General features: G+C 49.3%; 2 protein-coding genes across 3 annotated transcripts; one reads left to right on the top strand and one right to left on the bottom strand.

The window, feature by feature from the left end:
• Positions 1–8,163: 8,163 nt before the first annotated feature.
• Positions 8,164–22,093, bottom strand: Znf48 (zinc finger protein 48). Of its 2 annotated transcripts, none has more exons than XM_090357999.1 (3): positions 21,899–22,093; positions 11,996–12,089; positions 8,164–10,082 (listed from the first exon to the last, which is right to left on the bottom strand). In XM_090357999.1, the coding sequence occupies exons 2-3, from the start codon at positions 12,072–12,074 to the stop codon at positions 8,290–8,292; spliced, it is 1,872 nt and encodes a 623-aa protein (XP_090214125.1). In that variant the 5' UTR covers positions 12,075–12,089; positions 21,899–22,093; the 3' UTR covers positions 8,164–8,289. The 2 variants fall into 2 exon arrangements, with proteins under 2 accessions (XP_090214125.1, XP_090214126.1); XM_090358000.1 differs by lacking the exon at positions 21,899–22,093 and adding an exon at positions 12,230–12,304.
• On the top strand, positions 17,974–21,899 carry Septin1 (septin 1). The gene is made up of 11 exons (XM_090358001.1): positions 17,974–18,069; positions 18,241–18,331; positions 18,441–18,527; positions 18,704–18,827; positions 19,129–19,263; positions 19,346–19,463; positions 20,621–20,722; positions 20,839–20,938; positions 21,164–21,329; positions 21,577–21,667; positions 21,781–21,899. The coding sequence occupies exons 1-11, from the start codon at positions 17,974–17,976 to the stop codon at positions 21,865–21,867; spliced, it is 1,197 nt and encodes a 398-aa protein (XP_090214127.1). The 3' UTR covers positions 21,868–21,899.
• Positions 22,094–22,195: the final 102 nt, after the last annotated feature.

The following is a 22,195-nucleotide window of genomic DNA, read 5'->3' as shown; positions in this document are numbered from 1 at the left end:
CAGGAGGCTCAGATCTGAGGATTACAGTTCAAAGCCAGCCTGAGCACTGAGGACCATGAGTCTCCAGTTAACCACTAAAAAAACAGAAGTGGCACTGTGGCTCAAGGGCTACGGTGATAGCCTTGAGCTGAAGAGCTCAGGGACAATGCCCAGGTCTATGGTGTAGGGTGGTAGCCTTGAGCTGAAGAGCTCAGGGAGACAGTGCCCAGGCCCAGAGTCCAAGTCCCACGAAGGACAAAAAAAATTAACACTTAGAAATTGAAATATGGAGCTGGGTGCTGGCAGCTCACTCTTATTATCCTAGCTACTCAGGAGTCTAAGAGTCACAGTTTGAAGTCAGCCTGGGTAGGAAAGTCTGTGAGACCTTTATTTTCAACTAACCTCCAAAAAGTGGGAAGTGGAGCTATGGTTCAAGTGGTAGAGCATTAGTCTTGAGCAAAAAAAGCTCAAGGATAGCAAGATTGCCTTGAGTTCAAGCTCCAGGACTGAAAAGAAAAAAACAAAAAAAACGGGATGTGGAGCTGTGGATATAACTCAATGGTAGAACACTTGCCTAGCCATTTGAGGAGGGGAGGAGAAAAGAGAAAACTTGTGTTATTACATATAGAAATCAGTTCTCAATTCTATTGAACAAGCTGAGGCTCAGTTTCCTCATTTTGTGAATGGAGCAACTAAAATATTGAGAAAGGATCAAAAAAACGAGGGAGATAAAAGCATGCATTGCTTACAATCTTGCAATTGTCTTTTTACAGTAGTTCTGTGGGGATAAATAGTTCCATTTGACAAATGAGAACATTCAACCTTGGAGACATAATTTGCTGAAAGTCTCACAGCTGGTAAGAGGGAACAAAGGTTACACAGGAAACTGGTGACAGAGCCAGGACTCTGAGTCTATCTGTGAATCCAAGGCACAATTTCTTTGGTTGGATTAGATCTACTTAAATTTTAGCACCAGCTCAGCATTGAGAGAAGGGGCAGATGACTGGATATTCATACAGAAGATCCCCTGGAAACATATTGATTGTGTTTCTTCTCTAATCCTACTATGTGCCAGACATATGCCATGTGTACCACTACGTGCCATTCTACACATTGGGGGTGTAATAGTAAACAACAACAGCACAATTCTTGGTACCTGCGACTTTTTTTTTTTTTTTTGCCAGCACTGGGCTTGAACTCAGGGCCTGGACCGGGGTACTATCCCTGAGCTTCTTTTAATCAAGGCTAGCACTGTACCACATGAGCCACAGTGCTACTTCTGTTTTTTTCTGTTTGTGCAATACTGAGGAATTGAACCCAGGGTTTCATACATGCTAGGTGCATGCTAGGCAAGACTCTACCACTAAGCCACATTCTCAGCCCATGTGACACTTCTAAGAGTAGGAAAAATGTAAACAAGTGCCTGGCTGGGTATAGCTGGTACAATGAGCCCTAGCAGAGAATGCCATCTCCAGCACTGAAAAGAAAAAATGAGCAAATAAACACAATAACAAGGAAACCAGAAGCCAGTAGCTCACACCTGTAATTCTAACTACTCAGGAGGCTGAGATCTAAAGAATGAGGTTAAAAAAAAAAAAAGAATGAAGTTCAATGCCAGCCCCAAGCACAAAAGTCTGTAAGACTCTGATCTCTACTAACCTACAAAAAATAAGCTAGAAGTGAAACTGTGGCTCAAGTGGCAGGCTGGTGCTCTACCATTTGAGCCAAAAAGCTAAATGACAGCACCCAAGCCCTGAATTCAAGGCCTAGGACTGGCACACACACACACACACACACACACACACACACACACACATTAATAAAATTAATAATACTGATCTGGGAATATAGCACAATACTAGAACATATGCTTAACATCAGCAAGAACCTGGCTTCTATCCTTAGCACCAAAAGGTTTTTGTTTTTGTTTTAAAGACATTATGAGTTGGGTGCTGTAGCTCACACCTGTAATCTTAGCTACTCAGGAGGCTGAGATCTAAGGATCTTGTTTCAAAGCCATTCAGGGCACTAAAATGTCTAGGAGACTCTGACTTCCAATTAATCATCAGAAAACCAGAAGTAGCACTGTGGCTCCAGGGGTAGGGAGGGAGGTAGCCTTGAGCTGAAGAGCTCTGGGACAAAATTCCAGTCCTTCAGCAGACAAAAGAAAAAAAAAAAAGTCTGCAATACTCTTATCTCCAGTTAACAACCAGAAAACCGGAAGTGGCACTGTGGCTCCAGGGGTAGGGCGGTGGCCTTGAGCTGAAGAGCTCAGGGACAACACCCAGGCCAACAGCAGACAAAAAAAAAAATTAAAAAAAAAAAAAAGACAGGGCCGGGAGTTTGGCCTAGTGGTTAAAGTGCTTGCCTAGCATGCATGAAGACCCGGGTTCGATTCCTCGGTACCACATACATACAAAAAAGCCGGAAGTGGTGCTGAGGCTCAAGTGGTAGAGCTCTAGCCTTGAGAAAGTCCAAGGACAGTGCTCAGGCCCTGAGCTCAAGCCCAGGACTGGCAAAAAAAAAAAAAAAAAGACATTATGGGGGGAAAACCAAGATGGGTGGGGGGTGTGGGGGGGGGAGGGAAATGAGTACCAAGACATGTGAAAGGGTATCAATGTATGTGAATTAATGCACCTTCTATCTGGCAAATATCATGTAACCCTTTTACTAATTACAATAAAAAATGCAAAAAAAAGACATTATGAATCATTTATGTACATACACAAAAGGATACTAGGTGATATGCAACAGAATGTAAAGGCCACTGAACAACTCTTTGAAAGGTGCAGGCATGGGTGCATACCTCTCTATATAAGCCAAGGACCTTGGAAAGCAAAGGAGAAGGTGTTTGTTAGATTCATAAGGAAATTATGAGATCTTAAACTCCTTTAAGACATAACTCATGTTTCAAGGACACCCTTCACCAAAGCTTTTAGGGAGGCTCCTGTGTGCCAGGTAGGAGGAACTTCTAAGGCCAGACTGTAATAAAAATAATTATTATTGGGGCCGGGAGTTTGGCCTAGCGGTAGAGTGCTTGCCTAGCATTCACAAAGACCCGAGTTCAATTCCTCAGTACCATATACATAGAAAAAAAAGCCGGAAGTGGTGCTGGAGCTCAGGTGGTAGAGCTCTAGCCATGAGAAAGCCCAAGGACAGTGCTCAGGCCCAGAGCTCAAACCCCGGACTGGCAAAAGAAAAAAAAATCATTACTATTATAATTATTATCATGCTGGTCTTCAATTTTTTCTTTTTTGTTGTTATGAGGGCTTGAACTCAGGACTCTGCACTATTTTTTGGCTTTTTCTCTCTTGTTGACACTCTACCACCTAAACCATACTTTTAGCCCTTTTTGTGTTGGGTATTTTCTTTTCTTTTTGTTCTTTTTTGTGTGTGTGTGCGCCAGTCGAGGGGCTTGAACTCAGGGCCTGAGCACTGTCCTTGGGCTTTCTTGAGGAGTTAAGACAACAGAGTATTCTTGACCCCTCAAAAATAGAAATTTCTAGCAATCTTTATAATTCCAGTTAATCAAGAAACTGAGACCTCCTGTTGGTTTGAAACCAGCCCTGGCAGGAAAAAAAAATCCACAAGGCTGTCTTTTTTTTTTTTTTGGTTATGGGACTTGAACTCTGGGCCTGGGGCTGTTCCTGAGCTCTTTGCTCAAGGCCACTGCTCTACCCCTTGAGCAACAGTGCCACTTCCAATTTTCTGGTGGTTCACTGGAGATAAGAGTCTCACAGAGTTTTGTCCCTGGGCCAACTTTGAACCGTGATCCTCAGATCTCAGCCTCCCAAGTAGCTAGGAATACAGGTGTGAGCCACCATACCTGGCAAGACTGTATCTTAATTAGCCAATAAATTGACAGATTGGAGGCATAGCTCAAGTGGTAGAGTGCTAGCTGTGACCAAGAAAACCCAACGAGAAAACCAGGGCTATGGGTGTAAGGAAAACGAAGGAGAATGGAAGGGAATAAGCTGCATTCGATCGTCAACAGGTGAGGATTGCATATTGAGTAACAGGGAGAGGTACAGACATTCCCTGGGATTTGAGGTTGTGCTTGGGACTGGATTTTGGGATAGATTTATATAGAGCTTAACAAGGAAGCAAGATTAAAAGATGAGTGATGGTCTCTTGGAGGCTCAGGGTGATGTCCTTGGCTAGGCCCAAAATGGAATGCTCTACCTTGGATGTGGGGGTTGTTATCCTCTGGGGACAGACAAGCACAGGAGCACTGACTTGGTGCTTTGCTTGATCGATTGGGCCTCGAGGGAAGAGGCTGTGTGTTCAAGGGATCTTACTGCCTCATTTTCTCAAGTAGCTGGGACTATGGGTACATATCACTAGCATGACTTCTTAGAAACAGTCTCAGAATCTGTGTGCTGGGTATCAAGCCCATGGCACAGGCTGAGTTAAAAATGGGCCTGAATGACATAGCTAGATCCTGTCTCAGAAAAATCAAATAAAAGCTGTCATGGTGGATCGTGGCTATAATCCTAGCTACTCTGTGGGCTGAGATCAGAGGATCCAGAGGATCGAGGTTTAAACCCAGTGGGGTACTAAAAGATCCAAGAGACTCTTATCTTCAATTAATCACAGAAAACTGGAAGTAGTGCTGTGGCTCCAGGGTAGGGTGGTAGCCTTGAGCTGAAGAGCTCAGGGACAGTGCCCAGGCCCAGAGTACAAGTCCCTGACCTACCAAAGGAAAACAAAAACAAACAAAGAAAGAAAAAATAAAAAGAAAATAAAACAAGGCTGGAGATATGGCTTAAATAATAAAGGGCAATCCTGAAATACTGAGTTCAACTCCTATAGTATGTCAAGAAAGAGAAAAAAAGGCCGACAGGCAGGCAGGCACATAGCTAAAAGTATACAAGTGGTAGGCCTTGAATTCCAGCTAAGGAGTTAGGCTTTTCAGAGAGGGAGTCAGGAGAGATAAGCTTTTATATGCCTAAGCAATAAGGCCATACATAATTTTACAAAGTTCACGGAGGTCAGCTTGGAAGGAAGTAAGACTTCTCATAGCCCCCTAAGGACTCCATTCAGACCAACCTTTGCCCTGTGGCAGTGACAGGCAAAAGCTCAAGACCACCAATCTTGAGCACAAAGGTCTAGTTTCCAGGGGATACACAACTTAGCAGGGGTGGGAAGATAGAAAAGGCACTATAGCAAGCTTTGATTTGTTTCTAGGGAAGCCAGTGGGAGGCTAAGATCTCTGGGGAATTTCTATTCAGGGCTACTCCCCCAGGACTATTAGCCTGGGACAAACAAGCCAGGGCACTGTCTCCAACGTTTCAGCTCAAGGCTAACGGCCCTACCCCTTGAGCCACAGCACCACTTCCAGTTTTTTAGTGGTTAATTGGAGATGAGAGTCACAGTCTTCAGTGTCCTGGTTGGCTTTGAATCTCGATCTTCAGATCTCACTCAGCTTCCCGAGTAGCTAGGATTACAGGCATGAGCCACCACACCCAGCCAGGTCAATTATTCTTGCACTTTTCCCTTCCCCTCCTGAGGGCCCTGGCACAGGGAACTGTGGTTACTTCCTGTAGGGAATAGAGACATCCTTTTTGCCCTCTTTGGGCTGTGCAATCCAATTGTTCTCTGGTACAATAAATGCGCTTCTTGGAATCCCTGTTTTGAGTGACTGGAGAACTGGTAACATTCCAGCCAGCTCTGGCAACTCTGTGTCTCCTCCCTTTGCTGAGACATTATTCCTCTTTTTTTTTTTTTTCTGGTCAGTCCTGGGGCTTGAACTTTCCCAAAGCTAGAATTCTACCACTTGAGACACAGCACCACTTCTGGCTTTTTCTATGTTGTACCATGGAATCGAACCCAGGACTTTGTGCATGCTAGGCAAGCACTCTACCACTAGGCCACAGTCCTGGCCCCCATGATTATCCTTTTAAGGGTGGTGCTTGCTCCACGCTGTGGCTTTGTTTATGTCTATGGTAGCCAGGCCTTAATCTGGTTCATAGCTGGTAAAATTGGTGACATCTATATTTGTGTGTGTGTGTCAATATTGGGGCTTGAACTCAGGGGCTGGATACCAGCCCTTAACTTTTGCATTCAAGGCTGGCACTCCACCACTTGAGTCATTACTGGCTTTTTTTGTTTGTTTTGGTTGTGGGACTTGAACTCTGGGCCAGGGCATTACTCCTGAGCCCTTCAGCTCAAGGCTATTGCTCTACCTCTTGAACCACAGTGCCACTTCCTCATTCCTGGCTTTTTGCAAGCTGACTGGAGATAAAAAGTCTCACAAACTTTTTTTGGCATCAAAACAAACCACCAAAGCCAGGTGCTGGTGGCTCATACCTGTAATCCTAGCTATTCAAGAGGCTGAGATCTGAGGATTGTGGTTCAAAGCAGGCCCCAACAAAAAAAGTCCTCTTGAGATTCTTTTTTTTTTTGCCGGTCCTGGGGCTTGAACTCAGGGCCTGAGCACTGTCCTTCGGCTTTCCTCAAGGCTAGTGCTTTACCACTTGAGCCACAGCACCACTTCTGGCTTTTTTTTTTTTTTCTATATATGTGTACTGAGAAATCGAACCCGGGTCTTTGTGCATGCTAGGCAAGCACTCTACCACTAGGCCAAACTCCCGGCCCCTCCCCTTGAGATTCTTATCTCCAATTAACCATTCAAAACCTGGAAGTGGTGCTGTGGCTCAAATAGAGCTCTAGCCTTGAGGACAAGAAGGTTCAGGGACAACACATGGCTCTGAGTTCAAGCCCCACAACTGACAAAAACTCATGCTCAGATCTCAGCCTCCTGAGGACCTAGGAGCCCTTTTAGATCAGATACTGGAGTTTCAAAGCGACTGACTATGCCAAGATAATCTTTAAAGGACTCAAAGAGAACAAGAGACCCACATCTGCTTAAGGGCTTTCCCTGTAGTGGTAACATACATCTACACACTTTCAATCCTTGTAGGGCATGTTAAGGACACACACACACACATACCTACAACAGAGTCCAGAGCCTCAGACAAGGAAGTTTATTAGGAGACACATGGAAATGTGGCTGTCTGGCCTCGGAGTTTTCTCTGGCATCTCCTGGCTCTAGCTCCTGGGCAGTCCCCAGCCCAGCCTGCTGATCTCTGTGCATGGCCTGGCACCCAAACTGAATGCTACTAGTGGCCTAGCTGTCTGACTATTCCTCCAGTGTCCTGGTGTTACTGGGGTCTATGCCTCAAAGGGACATTGATTTGAGCTGCATCCAGTTATGGCCTCTTTCTGGCTAGGATTCTGTTTGATAGCCCCATTATAGGTAAGAACCTCCTACCACTTAAATTACTTTACCCATGTTCCACTTCATTCTTCTTTTTTTGGTGCCAGTCATGGATCTTCAACTGAAGGCCTGGGTGCTATATTTAAACTCTCTTTTGCTCAAGGGCTAGTGCTATACTAGAAACACAGCTCCACTTCTGGCTCTGGGTAATTAATTGGAGATAAGAGTCCCACAGATTTTCCTGCCCTGGCTGGCTTTGAACCTTGATCTTCAGATCAAGGTTTAAGTCTCCTGAGTAGCTAGGATTATAGATGTAGATGTGAACCACTGGTGCTTGGCTTCTGCTCCACGTGTTAATTCCCAGCCTTCATTCCCACAAGTCTCATTGCTATACCTCAGAAGGCCCAGAGCCAGGCTGGGAAAGGTTCATTCTAAACAGACAAGAATCTAGAATTCCTTTTTCTTTTTGGAGATACTAGGGTTTGAAATCAGAACTTCCTATTCACTCGAAAGTATCACACTACTTCAGCCATATTCTAGCCCTTTTTGCTCTGGTTATTTTTAAGATAAGATTCTCTCATTTTTCTCCTGGGGTAGACCTGGATCTTCATCCTCCTATCTGTGCCATGATGAAAAGCACCCGCCATTATACCCAGCTATAGGATGAGATGGAGTCTCCAGAACTTTTTGCTGAAGCTGCCCTCAAGGCCTTCTGATATCTGCTTCCAGTACTCATCATTACAGGTATAAATGGCAAGGTACTGGTATACCTCGCAAACTGAGGGTTAAAAGTCTACAGATCTTAATCCATTTCTAAATTTCACAAGTATGTAATGAGTGCCTGTGTGCTAGGCCACGATTTTAGAAGCCAGGAATACAGGCCATACCAGCAGGAGTCTAACGAACCCCTTGCCGGGACAGTTTCCTGAGTATCAAAATTATGGTCTCTCCAATCTCTAGTTCTACCTACACACTCCTTTCTCCCACTTGTCCCACCATCTCCCCCCCACCACCTCCCATACCCTTCTCTGCTTCAGCAGCAAATTCCCCTCCCTTTGGTTTCCTGGCTCCCCACCCGCTGGGGAGCCCCCTTATTCCAGTCCTGCTGGTGGTTCTTCCTTGAGAGGCCTTGCCTGAACATCCACTATGCCAAAGGGTCTCAAGGCCAGGTGCCCCCGCTGGTGCTTGATCCGAGCCGAGCTGTCACCAAAACCCTTGCCACACTCAGCACACTTGTATGGCTTCTCTCCAGTGTGGGTGCGCCTGTGTTTCACCAGATCTGAGCTTCGGGGAAATTCTTTCCCACAGAAGCCACACACATGGGGTTGGCTGGGTCCAGAGGGTTGGGCCCGAACTCGCGGTGGTGGAGTTGCGGGTGCTGGGCCGGGTGGGTTATGGGGCCGAAGCAGAGAAGATGGTGGTGGTGGCGCTGGTGGCCGTGCACGTTCGCCACGATGAGTGCGGAGGTGCTTCACTCGGGCCGAGCTATCTGCAAAACCTTTGCCACATTCAGGACAGAGGTAAGGTTTCTCTCCCGTGTGTACACGATGATGTTTCACCAGGTCAGAGCTTCGGCGGAAGCCCTTGCCACATTCAGGACATTTGTGGGGCTTGTCACCTGCCAGTGGTGGAGGTGGCTCCCCTGCCTGTGGGCCTCCAGGCTCTGGTTCCAAGCCAGGCAAGCCAAAAGGTCCCTCACCCGAGTGTGATGGGCTTCTGGGTGTCAGGGAGGGGCTGGTGCCAAGAGGTGGTGGAGGTGGGCTGAGGATCAAGGGGGCTTCAGGGTAGCCTGGGAAACCAAAGTCTTGGGGTTCCATGTGAGTCAGACGATGGCGAAGAAGGGTAGAGCTGAGGCTGAAGGTTCGGTCACATTCAGGGCAGGCGTGGGGTCTCTCACCACTGTGGGTACGGAGATGTTTAACACGGGCCGAACTGTCAGCAAAGCCCTTGCCACACTCGGGACACAGGTAAGGCTTCTCACCTGTGTGCACGCGAAGGTGCTTTACTAGGTCAGAGCCCCGGGCAAATTCCTTCCCACACACATCACAGGCAAAGGGCTTGGGGCCCAGGTGACTGCGCTGGTGGCTCAGGAGGCTGCAGCTGAGAATAAACCTCTTCCCACAATCAGTGCAGGTATAAGGTTTGTCCTGTGCCTTGGGGCCCTGTGCAGCAGTGGGGGTGGCCCGGGGTGGCTGTTGTCGAGGTACCACCGGCCGGGGAGGTTGTTCCCCCCGGTGTGTCCGCTGGTGCTTTATGCGGGCAGAACTATCACCAAAGCCCTTTCCACAGATGCCACATTTGTAGGGCTTCTCACCCGTGTGTGTCCGCTGGTGTTTCACCAGGTCAGAACTCTGCCGGAAGCTCTTGCCACATTCGCCACAAATAGTGGGGCGCTCACCAGCAGGGATCCGGGGTCGAGGGATCTTTGGGGGACCCTGGGTCTGTGGCCGAGCCCTGTAGGGCTTCTCACCACTGTGAGTTCGCTGGTGTTTGATGCGAGCTGAGCTATCACCAAAGCCCTTGCCACAGACCCCACATTTGTAGGGCTTCTCCCCGGTGTGAGTCCGCTGATGTTTCACCAGGTCTGACATCTGCCGAAAGCTCTTGCCACACTCGCCACACACAGCTGTCCGATCACTACCCCCCTGGCCCCAGCGTGGTTCTCCCAAGACCCGGGGGGCTCTGTCCCGTGGCTGAGACTTCCCTAACCCTTCTTTGTGGACCCATAAGTCCTCCCAGGTCTGGATACCTTCAGGTTTTAGAGACACAGTTCCAACTTCATGAGCCGGGGCCAGATCTTCCTCTTCTTTAAATCCCAGGTCATCTTCTTCCTGTAGTTCAAACTCATCAGGCTGAGAAACCTCCACATTCTCACTCCCTAGACCTGGGAAAGAAATGAGTTGCATATCTCAGCACTCCATCATTGAGCTATACTCTGTGCCCACCAGATCTTATCTTCCATAATAACCTTCATAAAAAGACTTTTTTTTTTTTTTAAGCTGGGCACAGTGGCTCACGCCTGAGAATTGCAGATCAAACCCCAGCCCAGGCACTAAAGAACATGATAGACTCTCATCTCCAATTAACCACTAGAAAATGGGAAGTGGGGCTGTGGTTCAAGGGGTAGGGCAGTTGCCTGGAACTGAAGAGCTTGGGCACAATGCCCAGGCCTGGGGGGATAGGATGGTAGCCTTGAGCTGAAGAGTTCAGGGACAGCACCCAGACTGTCCCAAAACCGACCCCCCCCCCAAAAAAAAAAGACTTTTTCTTGTGTGTGGGTGTGTTTGTTGGTCCTGGGGCTTGAACTCAGGGCCTGGGCACTGTCCCTAAGCTTTCGTGCTTAAGACATTCTACTACTTGAGCCAAAGCTCCACTTTGTTTTTTGTTTTTTGTTTTTTTTTTTGGGGGGGGGTGTTTAATTGAAGATAGTCTCATGGTCTTTCTTGCCTGGGCTGGCTTTGAATCTTGGTCCTCAGATCTCAGCCTCTTGAGTAGCTAAGATTACAAGAGTAAGCTACTGGTGCCTGGCTGTAAGACTTCTTTTGACAATAGCTAGTCTCAAGGATCTTTCTTCTAAACTTAACACTTCTAAGTGCGTCTAAGCATTTATTGCCTATGCATCTCAGTAATAATAATAATGCTATCCACTTACCATATCCTTAATATATGCTTATCCTACAGAACTAAAACAAAAAAGGCTCGGGTGTGGCTCAAGTAGTGGGTGCTGGCTAACCATCTTTTTTCTTTCTTGTGCTGAAACTGGAACTCAAGGCCTGGACACTGTTTTTGAGCTTTTTTTTGCTCAAGGTTGGTGTTCTACCACCTCTACTTCCTTCCTTTTGGTGCTTAATTAGGTATGAGTCTCAACAGACTTCCCAGTTGGCTTTGAACCTTGATTCTCAGACCTCAGCCTACTTGGTAGCTAGGATTACAGATATGAGCTATCAGTACATGGCCTGGCAAGCAATCTTACTCCCAGAGTTCAAACTCCAAAAATAAATAGCATCAAATGTATCAATCGCTAAGTGATATGGAACCTCAAAAATTCTAGGAAATGATGTTATTATCATTGTAATCATAGAGATGCCAAGAATTAAGGGTTTTGTTATTGTTTGTATTTTGTGCTGAAGCTTAAATTGAGGGCCTGGGTGCAGTCCCTGAGCTTTTTTTTTTTTTGCTCAAGGCTAGCCACAGCTCTACTTCCAGCTTTTTGGTGGTTAATTAGAAGAAGACACTCTCATGGATTTTACTGCCCTGGCTGGCTTGGAAACTAAATCCTCAGATCTCAGCCTCCTGAATGGCTAAGGCCTGGGTGCCACCAGAGTGCCACTCAAAGCCAGGTTTTTTTTTTAAATTTAAGTCTGTCTGACACCCAAGCCTGTGTTACCTATTACGCTATGTCTCTATTTTGAAACCTGGAATGTGTTCTATTTGTACCTTGACATTTTACCCTGTTTTGTAATTTATTTTTCACTCATCCTAGGATGAGGACCCCCAACCATCCCTCTCAAGACGCTTGGGGGTGGCAGGAGAGGGAAGATAAAAAATACCCATCACTATAACTCGATTCGCACAGACATCTGTAACGGAACAGAGAAAAGCTCCAGTCGGGTCTCGGCTCTTCGGAGCCTGCAAGATCTGAACGAGAGCCCCGAAGGGGAAAGGAGGAGGCGGGATTGGACCTGGCTCTGCAGATCAGTCCGGCGGCAGACGTGCCCCGCTGGGGAGGCCAGGTCGCGGGGGGCTCCCCCCCTCCGCCCGGGACGGCGTCCCCACCCTGTCCGCGGGGGACCTCACCTGCGCCGGCGCCGGTCGGCAGCTCCCTCTCCTCCGGGCCCCGCAGGTTCGGACCCCAGGGCTCCCCGGCGCGCTCCATCGCCGGCACGCCGCCCTGGGCAAAGCGACAGACACGGGGCCCCTGCGGTCACGCAGCCATGTGCGGCCCGCGCGCCGCCCTGCCGCCGCCCTCTGCCGGCCGCGGCGGGCACCGGGCGGCGTCGGGGCCCCGGGGATCCCCCCCCTGCCCGGCACCTGCTGCTCCCCGCCGCGCTCGCGCGGTCACCCGGTCCCGGCCTCCCGGCGGCGCTCGGCGGGCTCCGCGCCCGTGCCCGAGGGGGCTCGGCCCCCGGACGTCCCGGGGCGGCCGCGGGGAGCGGAAGCCGGCGCGGGGCGAGCCGGGCCGCGCTAGGACCCGGGAGGAGGCGCGCGCCGCGGGCGGGCGCCGCCCGGTCGGCGGGGCCGGGGCCGGCGGCCCGGGCGCGGCGGGTTTAACCGTGTGCTCCCTGGGCTGCGGCGGGGCGCCGGGGGCCGCGGCTGCCTCCCGGGCCGCCTTCGGGGTTGGGCGGGCAGCGCCACCAGCCTCGCCGGCCCCAGAGAGCCCCGGGGAGACGGGTGGGGGAGAGGCCCGGGCAGACAAAGGGCGGCGGGGACCCCAGACGGGGCGGGGCGGGGCGCCGAGACTCGGGAAACAAAGCCCGGCGGGGCCCGGAGGCCGCCGGCCCGGGAAGAAGGGTGGAGGCTGGGCTGGGGGGGGGGGGAGGACGGGGACCGGGGAGGAGCTGGGGTGGGGGGGCAGAGACAGAGAGAGAGAGAGAGAGAGAGAGACAGGCCCCTTCCTCTTCCTGAAGACCCCGACCACCGGGCCAGGAGCCGGGACAGCTGAGACTGCCCCCCAAGGACGCAGAGGGGAGACCCCAGACCCCCTCCACCCCCCCTCCCCGCCCCCCAGCAGGTGGACGGGGGTCCTAGGTGGGGGGGGATTATACGACCTGCTGTTAGGCAAAAGGCTCCCCTCAACTGCCCTGGCACCTCACTGGCACTTTTGAATAAACTGCCCCTTCTCTCACGTTCCCTGCCTCATCATGTTTTATTTGTTGGAGAGAGTGAGAGAAAATGCAATTTAAAAAGGACCCAGGACCCCTATATGGAATCACCCTGAAGCTGAGACTCAACCAGAGAGGTCTGCGTTAGAGAGGATGCAGTGCTCAGAGACAATGCACAAAGGCTGACTGTGAAGGGGTGGAAAATGGCCTCTGGAGACAAAGAGATGGAGAACCAGATAAAAGAGATACAAAGTTATTGAAGCAGTGTCTGAAGAAAAAGGCAGGGAGCCTGGAGAGAAACCAGCCAGATCCGGAGGAACAAAAGACCACATTGAGTTAAACAGGCAGAGACAAAGAGACAGAGACACAAAGAGGCTGTCAGGAAGCCAGAGACAGGTGGACCTCTATACAAATCCCAAGCCAGGAAGAGGCATGATTGTAGGATCTTATACTGCTGGAGTACTGAAATTAAAAAAAAAAAAAAATGAACAGCTTATATTGGGGTGAAAGGACATACATAAATTGTGAATGCTAGCCATTTATCAACTTTAATGGTAAAGATCATAGCTGGCGCAGGAGAAAACTTCTGTTAAATAATCCTTTGTCATTATGTGACTATGAAAACTTTTTCTTGCTTGAAAAAAAAAAAAATGCCAGACCCTTGTGGCTCATGCCTATAATCCTAACTATTCAGGAGGCTGAGATCTGAAAGGCTCAATTAGAAGCCATCCCAAGAGACTTTTAGTTTTATTTTTTTTGTCATTGTAGTGGAGCTTCAATTCTGGGCCTGGGTGCTGCCCTAGCTCTTTAGCGCTCTAGCATTTTGAACCACAGTGCCAGTTTTGGCTTTTTTTTGGTGATTAATTAGCGATGAGACTCAAGGACTTTCTTGCCTGGGCTGGTTTTGAACCTATATCCTCAGATCTCAGCCCCCTGTGTAGGATTATAAGAGAGACAGAGCCACCATCGCTGGGCCAGGATACATTTTTTTTTTTTTTTTGTCAGTCCTGGGCTTGAATTCAGGGCGTGGGCACTGTCCTTGGACACTTTTTGCTCAAGGCTAGAGCTCTGCACTGAGCCACAGTGCCACTTCAGGCTTTTTCTGTGTATGTGGTACCAAGGAATCAAACTAAGGGCTTCATGCAGGGGAGGCGAGCATTCTACCACTAGGTTATACTCCTAGCCAAGGGCCAGGAGATTCTTGTCTCTAATTAATACCCTAAAAGTGGATTTATGGCTCAAAGAATCTAAGGATTGGGGTGTGGCTCAGGTAGGGGAGAGTTTGTCTAGAGAGTTCAAGGCCCAGAATTCCAATCCCTTGTTGCTATCTTAAACAAATATTACTAAGTGTTCAAAGGTGGCACTATACTACTTGAGCCGCAGCTCCATTCCTGGCTTTTTGCTGGTTAATTGGAGATAAGTCTCAAGGACTTTTATGCCAGAGCTACCTTCAAACTGTGATCCTCACATCTCAGCCTTCTGCATAGCTAGGAATATACGCATGATTCATGGACACCCAATTATTCTTTTCTTTCTTTCCTTCCTGCTTTCTCTTTTGTGATGTAGGAGCAGAGCCCAGTGCCTAATGAATACTAAGCAAATGATTTCCCCCCATCCCCTGTGTTTTAATTAAGACCATAGCACTGCTCAGACTGATGAGAAATTTGGGAGGAAGGGCTGTGGTGGAATAGGAAAGGATATAATTATCCTTCCCTTTGCTTCTATCTAAGCATTACTGCCATCCTCCACCCTTCCTCCCCACCCCTCCCTGGCAAGGTTCACATGAATGCTGTGAGTCATACTTACTTGTGTCTGTCTCTCCGGGCTGACTTAATTCACACTGTCTGAATCTTCAATAACTGATCCAGAGGAGCAGTGACTGGATTTGAACTGTGAGCCTCACCACACTACTCAGCTCTTGAAGTAATAAGAGTTTACCCTGAGTGAACTTATCTCATATACAAAGCTCTGTTTTAACAGCTTTATGTGATATAACCAATGTGTCATAATCTTTATCAGGTCGTGTGTGTGTGTGTGTGTGTGTGTGTGTGTGTGTGTGTGTGGTGGGGGGGGGGGCTGTTCACACCCATCCAGTACTGGGGTTTGAACTAAGGGCCTTATACTTTTGCTTGGCTTTTCTAGTCAAGGTAACTACCACTTGCACCACAGCTTTCCATCTGGCTTTTTGCTGATTACTTGGAAATAAGGGTCTCATGGAAACTGGGTGCTAGTGGCTCATGCCTGTAATCCTAGCTATTCAAGGAGGCTGAGATCTGAGGATGGTGGTTCAAAGCCAGCCCAGGAAAGAAAGTCCATGAGACTCTTATTTCCAATTAATTACTAAAAGCAAAGTGGCACTGGGGCTCAAGTGATAGAGCCCTAGCCTTGAGCAAAAAGAAGCTCAGAATTACAGGTATGAGCCACCAGCTCTTGGCTTTTTCAGGTTTTTAAAAGGAGAGCATTATCAATAGAGCCATTGAACAGGTATATAAATGGAGTCACCAGAAGCCAGGTGTGGTGGCTCAAGCCTGTAATCCCAGCTACTCAGGAGGTTGAGATTTGAGATCAAGGTTCAAAGCCAGCCAGGCAAAAAAGGACCTCAGACTCTTATCTCCAATTAACTTCTAGAAAATGAGAAGTAGGGCTTGGCTCAAGGGTGGTAGCCTTGAGCTGAAGAGCACAGGGACAGTACCCAGGCTGAATTCAAGCCCCATGACCCCCCCCCCACACACACACAAAAAAAAATAATAAGAAATAAAAATGGAGTCACCAGGTATGTGGTCTAGTGGTAGAGTGCTCACCCAGCATGCACAAGGCCCTGGGTTTGATTTCTCCATACCACATACACAGAAAAAGCCAAAACTGGTGCTGTGGCTCAATTAGTAGAGCAACGGCCTTGAGAAAGCCTAAGGACAGTGCCCAGGCCCTGAGTTCAAACCCCAGGACACACAAACAAAAAGAACACAACAAAACAACCAAGAAGGGACAAAATACTCGTATGGGTGGAACATGAGTGATTTACACCTGTAATCCTAGCTATTCAGGAGACCTGAGATCTGAAGATTGTGGTTCAAATCCAGCCTGAGCACAAAATGTCTATAAGACTTATCTCCAATTAACCACCAGAAAACCAGAAGTGGCATTGTGGCTCAAGTTGTAGAGTGTTGTAATGTCCCTTGAGCTGAAGAGCTCAGGGACAGTATCTAGGCCTGGAGTTCAAGCCCCATGACTATCCAAAAATAAATAAATAAATAAATAAATAAATAAATAAATAAATAAATAAATGAGAAACAGAAAGATACACATATGGCATACATAAGGCCTTGGCTTTGGCTTCTAGAACTATACATACACATACATTTGTATATAAATATATACTGAGTAAAAGGTACTTCTATGTATTACACATTTTTCAAAATGTATAGAAGCCAAAAAAGTACACATTAAGCACAGTAGCATAATTGCCTTAGAGTGGACAGGGAGAAGAGTAAGTTTTAGGGCTGTGTTGATCTGCTGGGGTCCACCTAACAGAATATCTCAGACTGAGTGGCTAAAACAACAGACATTTATTTTCTCACAGTTTTGAAGACTGGAGATCTGAGCTCAAGGTGCCAGTGTGGTTGAAGTCAGGAGGCCTCTTTCCTTGGCTTGCAGATGGCTCTCTTCTGGCTGTGTCCTCACTTGGCCTTTTCTCTGTGGGTATACACACCCAGAGAGAGAGAGAGAGAGATAGAGAGAGAACCAAACAGACAGACAGACAGAAGTAGACATAGACTATGTTTCTTAGACTATGTTTCTTATTATTACTAGGACACTAGAGCTATTGCATTAGGGTTCCAAACTTCTTTGTGTGTGTACTGGCAATGGTGTAAGTGGTTCATGCTTGTAATCCTAGCTACTCAGGAGGCTGAGATCTGAAGACTGAGGTTCAATGCAAGCTCCCACTAACTAACTGACTAACTAACTAAATAAATAAATAAATAAATAACTTGAGAGCCGGGGGTTTGGTCTAGTGGTAGAATGCTTGCCTAGCATGCACAAAGACCTGAATTCAATTCCTTGGTACCACATCCATAGAAAAAGCTGATAGTGGTGCTATGGCTCAAGTGGTAGAGCACTAGCCTTGAAAAAGTCCAAGGACAGGGCCGGGAGTTTGGCCTAGTGGTTAGTGCTTGCCTAGCATGCACGAAGACCCGGGTTCAATTCCTCGGTACCACATACCTAGAAAAAAGCCAGAAGTGGTGCTGAGGCTCAAGTGGTAGAGCTCTAGCCTTGAGAAAGTCCAAGGACAGTGCTCAGGCCCTGAACTCAAGCCCAGGACTGGCAAAAAAAAAAAAAAAAAAAAAAGTCCAAGGACAGTGCTCAGGTCCTGAGTTCAGGTTCCATGACTGGCACAAAAATAACAAAAAAAAAAGTTTTTGAGACTCTTATCTCCAATTAACCAGCAAAAAGCCAGAAGTGGAACTGTGGCTCAAGGGCCCAGGCCCTGAATTCAAGCCCCAGGCTCCATGCTTGTTTAACTGTAATTACCTCCTTTAATCCTGTCTATAAATAGATCTGCACTGGGGACTAAGACTTGAACATATGAATTTAGTGATGAAAGGGTAAGATACAATTTAGTCATAACAGAGGCCAAAAGGAAAGGGGAAAATAGGGAGTTGTAGAGTTGGGTGAAATCTAGATGGACTAGCACTTTGCAGAGTCTTAGCTTTAAGGCTCAAAGAGGTTAATTGCTTTTCTTTTGCAGTACTGGGGTTTAATTCAGTCTTACACTTTCAAGGCAGGTGTTCTGCACTAAACCACACCTCCAGAGCTTGTGAGTGGAGTGTGTGTGTATGTGTGCTAATATTGAGCGATGGGCAAAGGGATCCAGGGCGCAGGATTCTCAAGTATTCTTGGTTGTGTCTTTCCCTAGCTCTCTGGCCTGGGCCAATTGAAGCATCTCTACTTCCTATGCTGCCCGCCCCCTTCTTTGCAGCACTCAACTTCCTGCCCGGCCAGAGGAAGTGGGGAGAGATACCAGGTGCAGCAACAGCTACTGGAGTCATGGTAAGTTCTTATGCCCAGGATCCCATGTTTTTTATAGCCCTACCCCTCTCCCCCTCCAGAGCCCCCAAACCATGGTTGATCAACAGTGAGCCTTTGGGTTCAGGTGATGAGGGGGTCTTGCATGCCACTCCACAGAGTCTCATATGGGGTCCCTCTCACCCTTCCCAACAGGACAAGGAGTACGTGGGTTTTGCAGCCCTTCCCAATCAGCTGCACCGCAAATCCGTCAAGAAGGGGTTTGACTTCACACTCATGGTGGCAGGTCTGGGGATTCTGGAAAGGGCTTGGAAGGGGGGGGAGGGGAGGTAGGGGCATCCTCAGGGAATTTTGGCTGTCCCTTCCTCTGACCAATTGGCTTGGTCTGTTCACAGGAGAATCAGGCCTGGGGAAATCCACCCTCATCAACAGCCTGTTTCTTACCAATCTCTATGAGGATCGGCAGGTGCCAGATGCCAATGGTGAAACCACCCCCCGCGCCCCGCCACACACCCTCTGCTTTGCTGTGTCCCTAGACTGACTGTTTTCTGTTCCATGTGGGGATTCAGTGGCCACTGCTTTTTCTCTGAAGCATGAGTGGCAGCAGCTGGGTTAACTGGGAAAGGAAATCAGTCCTGGCTTCTCCCCACGCCCACAGCTCGTCTGACTCAAACGCTGACCATTGAGCGCAGGGGTGTGGAGATTGAAGAGGGGGGTATCAAGGTGAAACTGACCTTGGTGGACACACCTGGCTTTGGGGACTCTGTAGACTGCTCGGACTGGTGAGGAAAAGGGCAGGGAATTGTGTGTGGGGGGGGGGGGTGAGCTTCTCAAAACAGCTATCTGGAGGCCCAGGGGTCAATCACAGGGTTAAATCTATCTTGGCTCCTCCTTGATCCAAAAGGAAGTCATTTTTGAAAGCCATCTGGGCTTAGTGACATCTCGCCTATGTCCCCAACCAGTTGTCTTTGATGCCTTTGGTTGGCAGCAAAGGAACTATTTCTTGTTCCCATAGCCCTGGCTAGCTAGCCTTGTCCTCTAGCCTCTGATCTCTGACCCCCACATCCTCTTCCCACACCCCAGCTGGCTGCCTGTGGTTCGCTTCATTGAGGAACAATTTGAACAATATCTCAGAGATGAGAGTGGACTGAACAGAAAGAACATCCAGGATTCCCGGGTCCACTGTTGCCTCTACTTCATCTCGCCCTTTGGCCGGGGGTCTGGAGGACAACCTGGGGATTGGGTGATGGGGTGGGAGTGTTCACCTTGGAACTTGGTCCTGACTAATTTTGGGGTGCAGACTTCGACCCCTAGATGTGGCATTCCTCCGGGCAGTGCATGAGAAAGTCAACATCATTCCAGTCATCGGCAAAGCAGATGCACTGATGCCTAAAGAAGCCCAGGCCCTCAAGCAAAAGGTGTGGGCATTGGCCTTAGACCAAACCTAATCTTAAGTTAGAGGTTTTTTTTTTTTTTTTTTTTTTTTTTTGCCAGTCCTGGGGCTCGAACTCAGGGCCTGGGCACTGTCCTTGGTCACTTTTTGCTCAAGGTGCTGCCATTTGAGCCACAGCACCACTTCTAGCCTTTTCTGTGGTTCTGGGGAATGGAGCCCAAGGCTTTGTGTATGCTAGGCAAGCACACTACCACTAACCCATACTCCTGGCCTAAGTTTGACTTTTTTTTTTTTCCTTTTTTCTTTAAATGGGGCTAGTATGGAGGAGGTTGACCTTCTTAGACTACTAAGTGTCAGGCTAGATTGTTAAGAGGAAGTTTCTGGGGGAGGTGGGAAGGAGGTTGCCATGCCTGAAAGGTTCAGAACAGGACTGATGTTCTGCACCAGAGCTAGACTAAGGCTAAGGCCTGTTTGAGGTGAGCAGGAAATAGCCATGGTAACTCCTAACCATCATTCTAGCCCCTCCCTGGTATCTTTAGAACCTTTGCCCACTGTTTGAGTTGTTTTTCCTGATCTCCAGATATCTGTCCCACCTTTCTCAGTTTCTAACCAACTATGCCTCTGAGATTTTTTGTTGTTGTTGTTGGTGGTGGTGGTGGTAGTGAGGCTTGAACTTGGGGCCACTTTGAGCCATAGCACCACTTTCCATTTTCTAATGGTTAATTGGAGATAAAAATCTCACCAACTGGGGCCGGGAGTTTGGCCTAGTGGTTAAAGTGCTTGCCTAGCATGCATGAAGACCCGGGTTCGATTCCTCGGTACCACATACATAGAAAAAAGTCGGAAGTGGTGCTGAGGCTCAAGTGGTAGAGCTCTAGCCTTGAGAAAGTCCAAGGACAGTGCTCAGGCCCTGAGCTCAAGCCCAGGACTGGCAAAAAAATAAAATAAATAAAATAAAAAAATCTCACCAACTTTCCTGCCCTGGCTGGCTTTGAATGGCAATCCTTAGATCCTAGCCTCCTGAATAGCTAGGATAACAGACATGAGCCACCAGGGCCTGGTGAGATTTTACCTTTAGTTATCTTTATATGTGTGGCCCTCACCATCTCTATCTTTCTTTTGTCTCTGACCATGCCATTGTCCAAACCCCTATTTCTCACTCTGTTATCTGTCTCCTTTGAGATCCGGGACCAGTTGAAGGAGGAAGAGATCAATATTTATCAGTTCCCGGATTGTGATTCTGATGAAGATGAAGATTTCAAGAGGCAGAATGAGGAGATGAAGGTGGGAGAGACACAGGAGGGAGGGATAGAGAAACAGAGGAGGCAGATGTGGGGGTGGAAGTTGATCATTTTCTGCCCACTAGAGGCCAGCATGACCCCTGATCCCGTCCTCTATAGGAAAGCGTTCCTTTTGCGGTCGTTGGTTCCTGTGAGGTGGTGAAGGATGGGGGGACCCGGCCAGTGAGGGGACGCCGCTATTCCTGGGGTACTGTGGAGGGTAAGGCCGAGTTCTGAGGCTAGCTGGGAGCCCAGAGTCTGCACTTGATCCGTCAAACTGGAGTGGGCACTGGTCCTGGGAATCCAATTAGGGTTACTTGGGTTGCAAAATGTAGGCCCCTGAGAAGTACAACAGGAGGACTTCCAGTGCATCTAACCTTGACCCTGGGGTCGGACCCCAAGCTCCGGGTTGAGCTCTAGTTCCTCGCCCCCCCCCCCCCACCAGTGGAGAACCCACACCACTGCGACTTCCTGAACCTGAGACGGATGTTGGTGCAGACACACTTGCACGACTTGAAAGAGGTGACGCACGATCTGCTCTACGAGGGCTACCGGGCCCGCTGCCTGCAGAGCCTGGCCAGGCCGGGGGCTCGAGACCGAGCCAGCCGCAGGTGAGAGCTGGGGCCCGCTCACGGGAGTGCCTGACTCTCCGGACAGCCTTTCCGATAGGCCCTGCCCCCCGCCCCGCCTCCAACCAGACTCCCCCCCCACTCCTTCCCTCCCCCCCCACTTTGCATGGGGCCCCAATCCAGTGTCCCTGGCCCCGCCTCCCAGGCCCAGATTCTCCCCAAACCCAGACCCCGCCCTGACTCCCGTCCCCTGTCCCCCTTTCCTTTACTCTGCCCCCTCCACCCCCAGTAAGCTCTCTCGCCAGAGTGCCACAGAGATCCCGCTGCCCATGCTGCCTCTGGCCGAGACGGAGAAGTTGATCCGTGAGAAGGACGAAGAGGTGAGCGAGCTACCTCGCTTCCCCTGCGGACCCACCCACCCCGGGGTCCTGTTCATGACGCCCCCTTGGGCTTGGCCTGGTGCCGCCATCGCCTGCCGTCTCGCCCCGCACAGCTACGCCGCATGCAGGAGATGCTGGAGAAGATGCAGGCCCAGATGCAGCAGAGCCAGGCTCCCGACGAGCAGTCGGACTCGCTCTGAGCTCCCCGCCGCCGCCGCCGCCCTGCCTTACCTCGGCTCCGCCTTCAGTCCGCCGCTGGTCCAATCCCCGAGCCCCCGGACTGCCCAGCCGGAGCCCCAGCCACCCGCTCGGCCCTGGCCTCTCAGAGAGCTTGGTGTTCCGAAATCCACCCGGTTCCAGTTCCACCCGGGAGCACCGGGCCTGGAAGGGAAGCCCCGCCCCGCCCCGAGGCAGCGTCCCCAGGGCTGAGCTCCGCCCCCCGGCCCGCTGGGAAGCCCTCCAGGCCCGGCCCCAGACCCCGGCCTGTCTCCACTTTAGGGGGTTCCCCCCCTTAATAAAATCAGCTTC

This window comes from Megascapheus bottae, chromosome 25, assembly GCF_031878675.1.
Source record: "Megascapheus bottae isolate mThoBot1 chromosome 25, mThoBot2.hap1, whole genome shotgun sequence".
In the NCBI taxonomy this organism is placed as follows: domain Eukaryota; kingdom Metazoa; phylum Chordata; class Mammalia; order Rodentia; family Geomyidae; genus Megascapheus; species Megascapheus bottae.
Note: the sequence above shows the minus strand (reverse complement) of the source record. Positions and strands in the feature narration are given on the sequence as shown.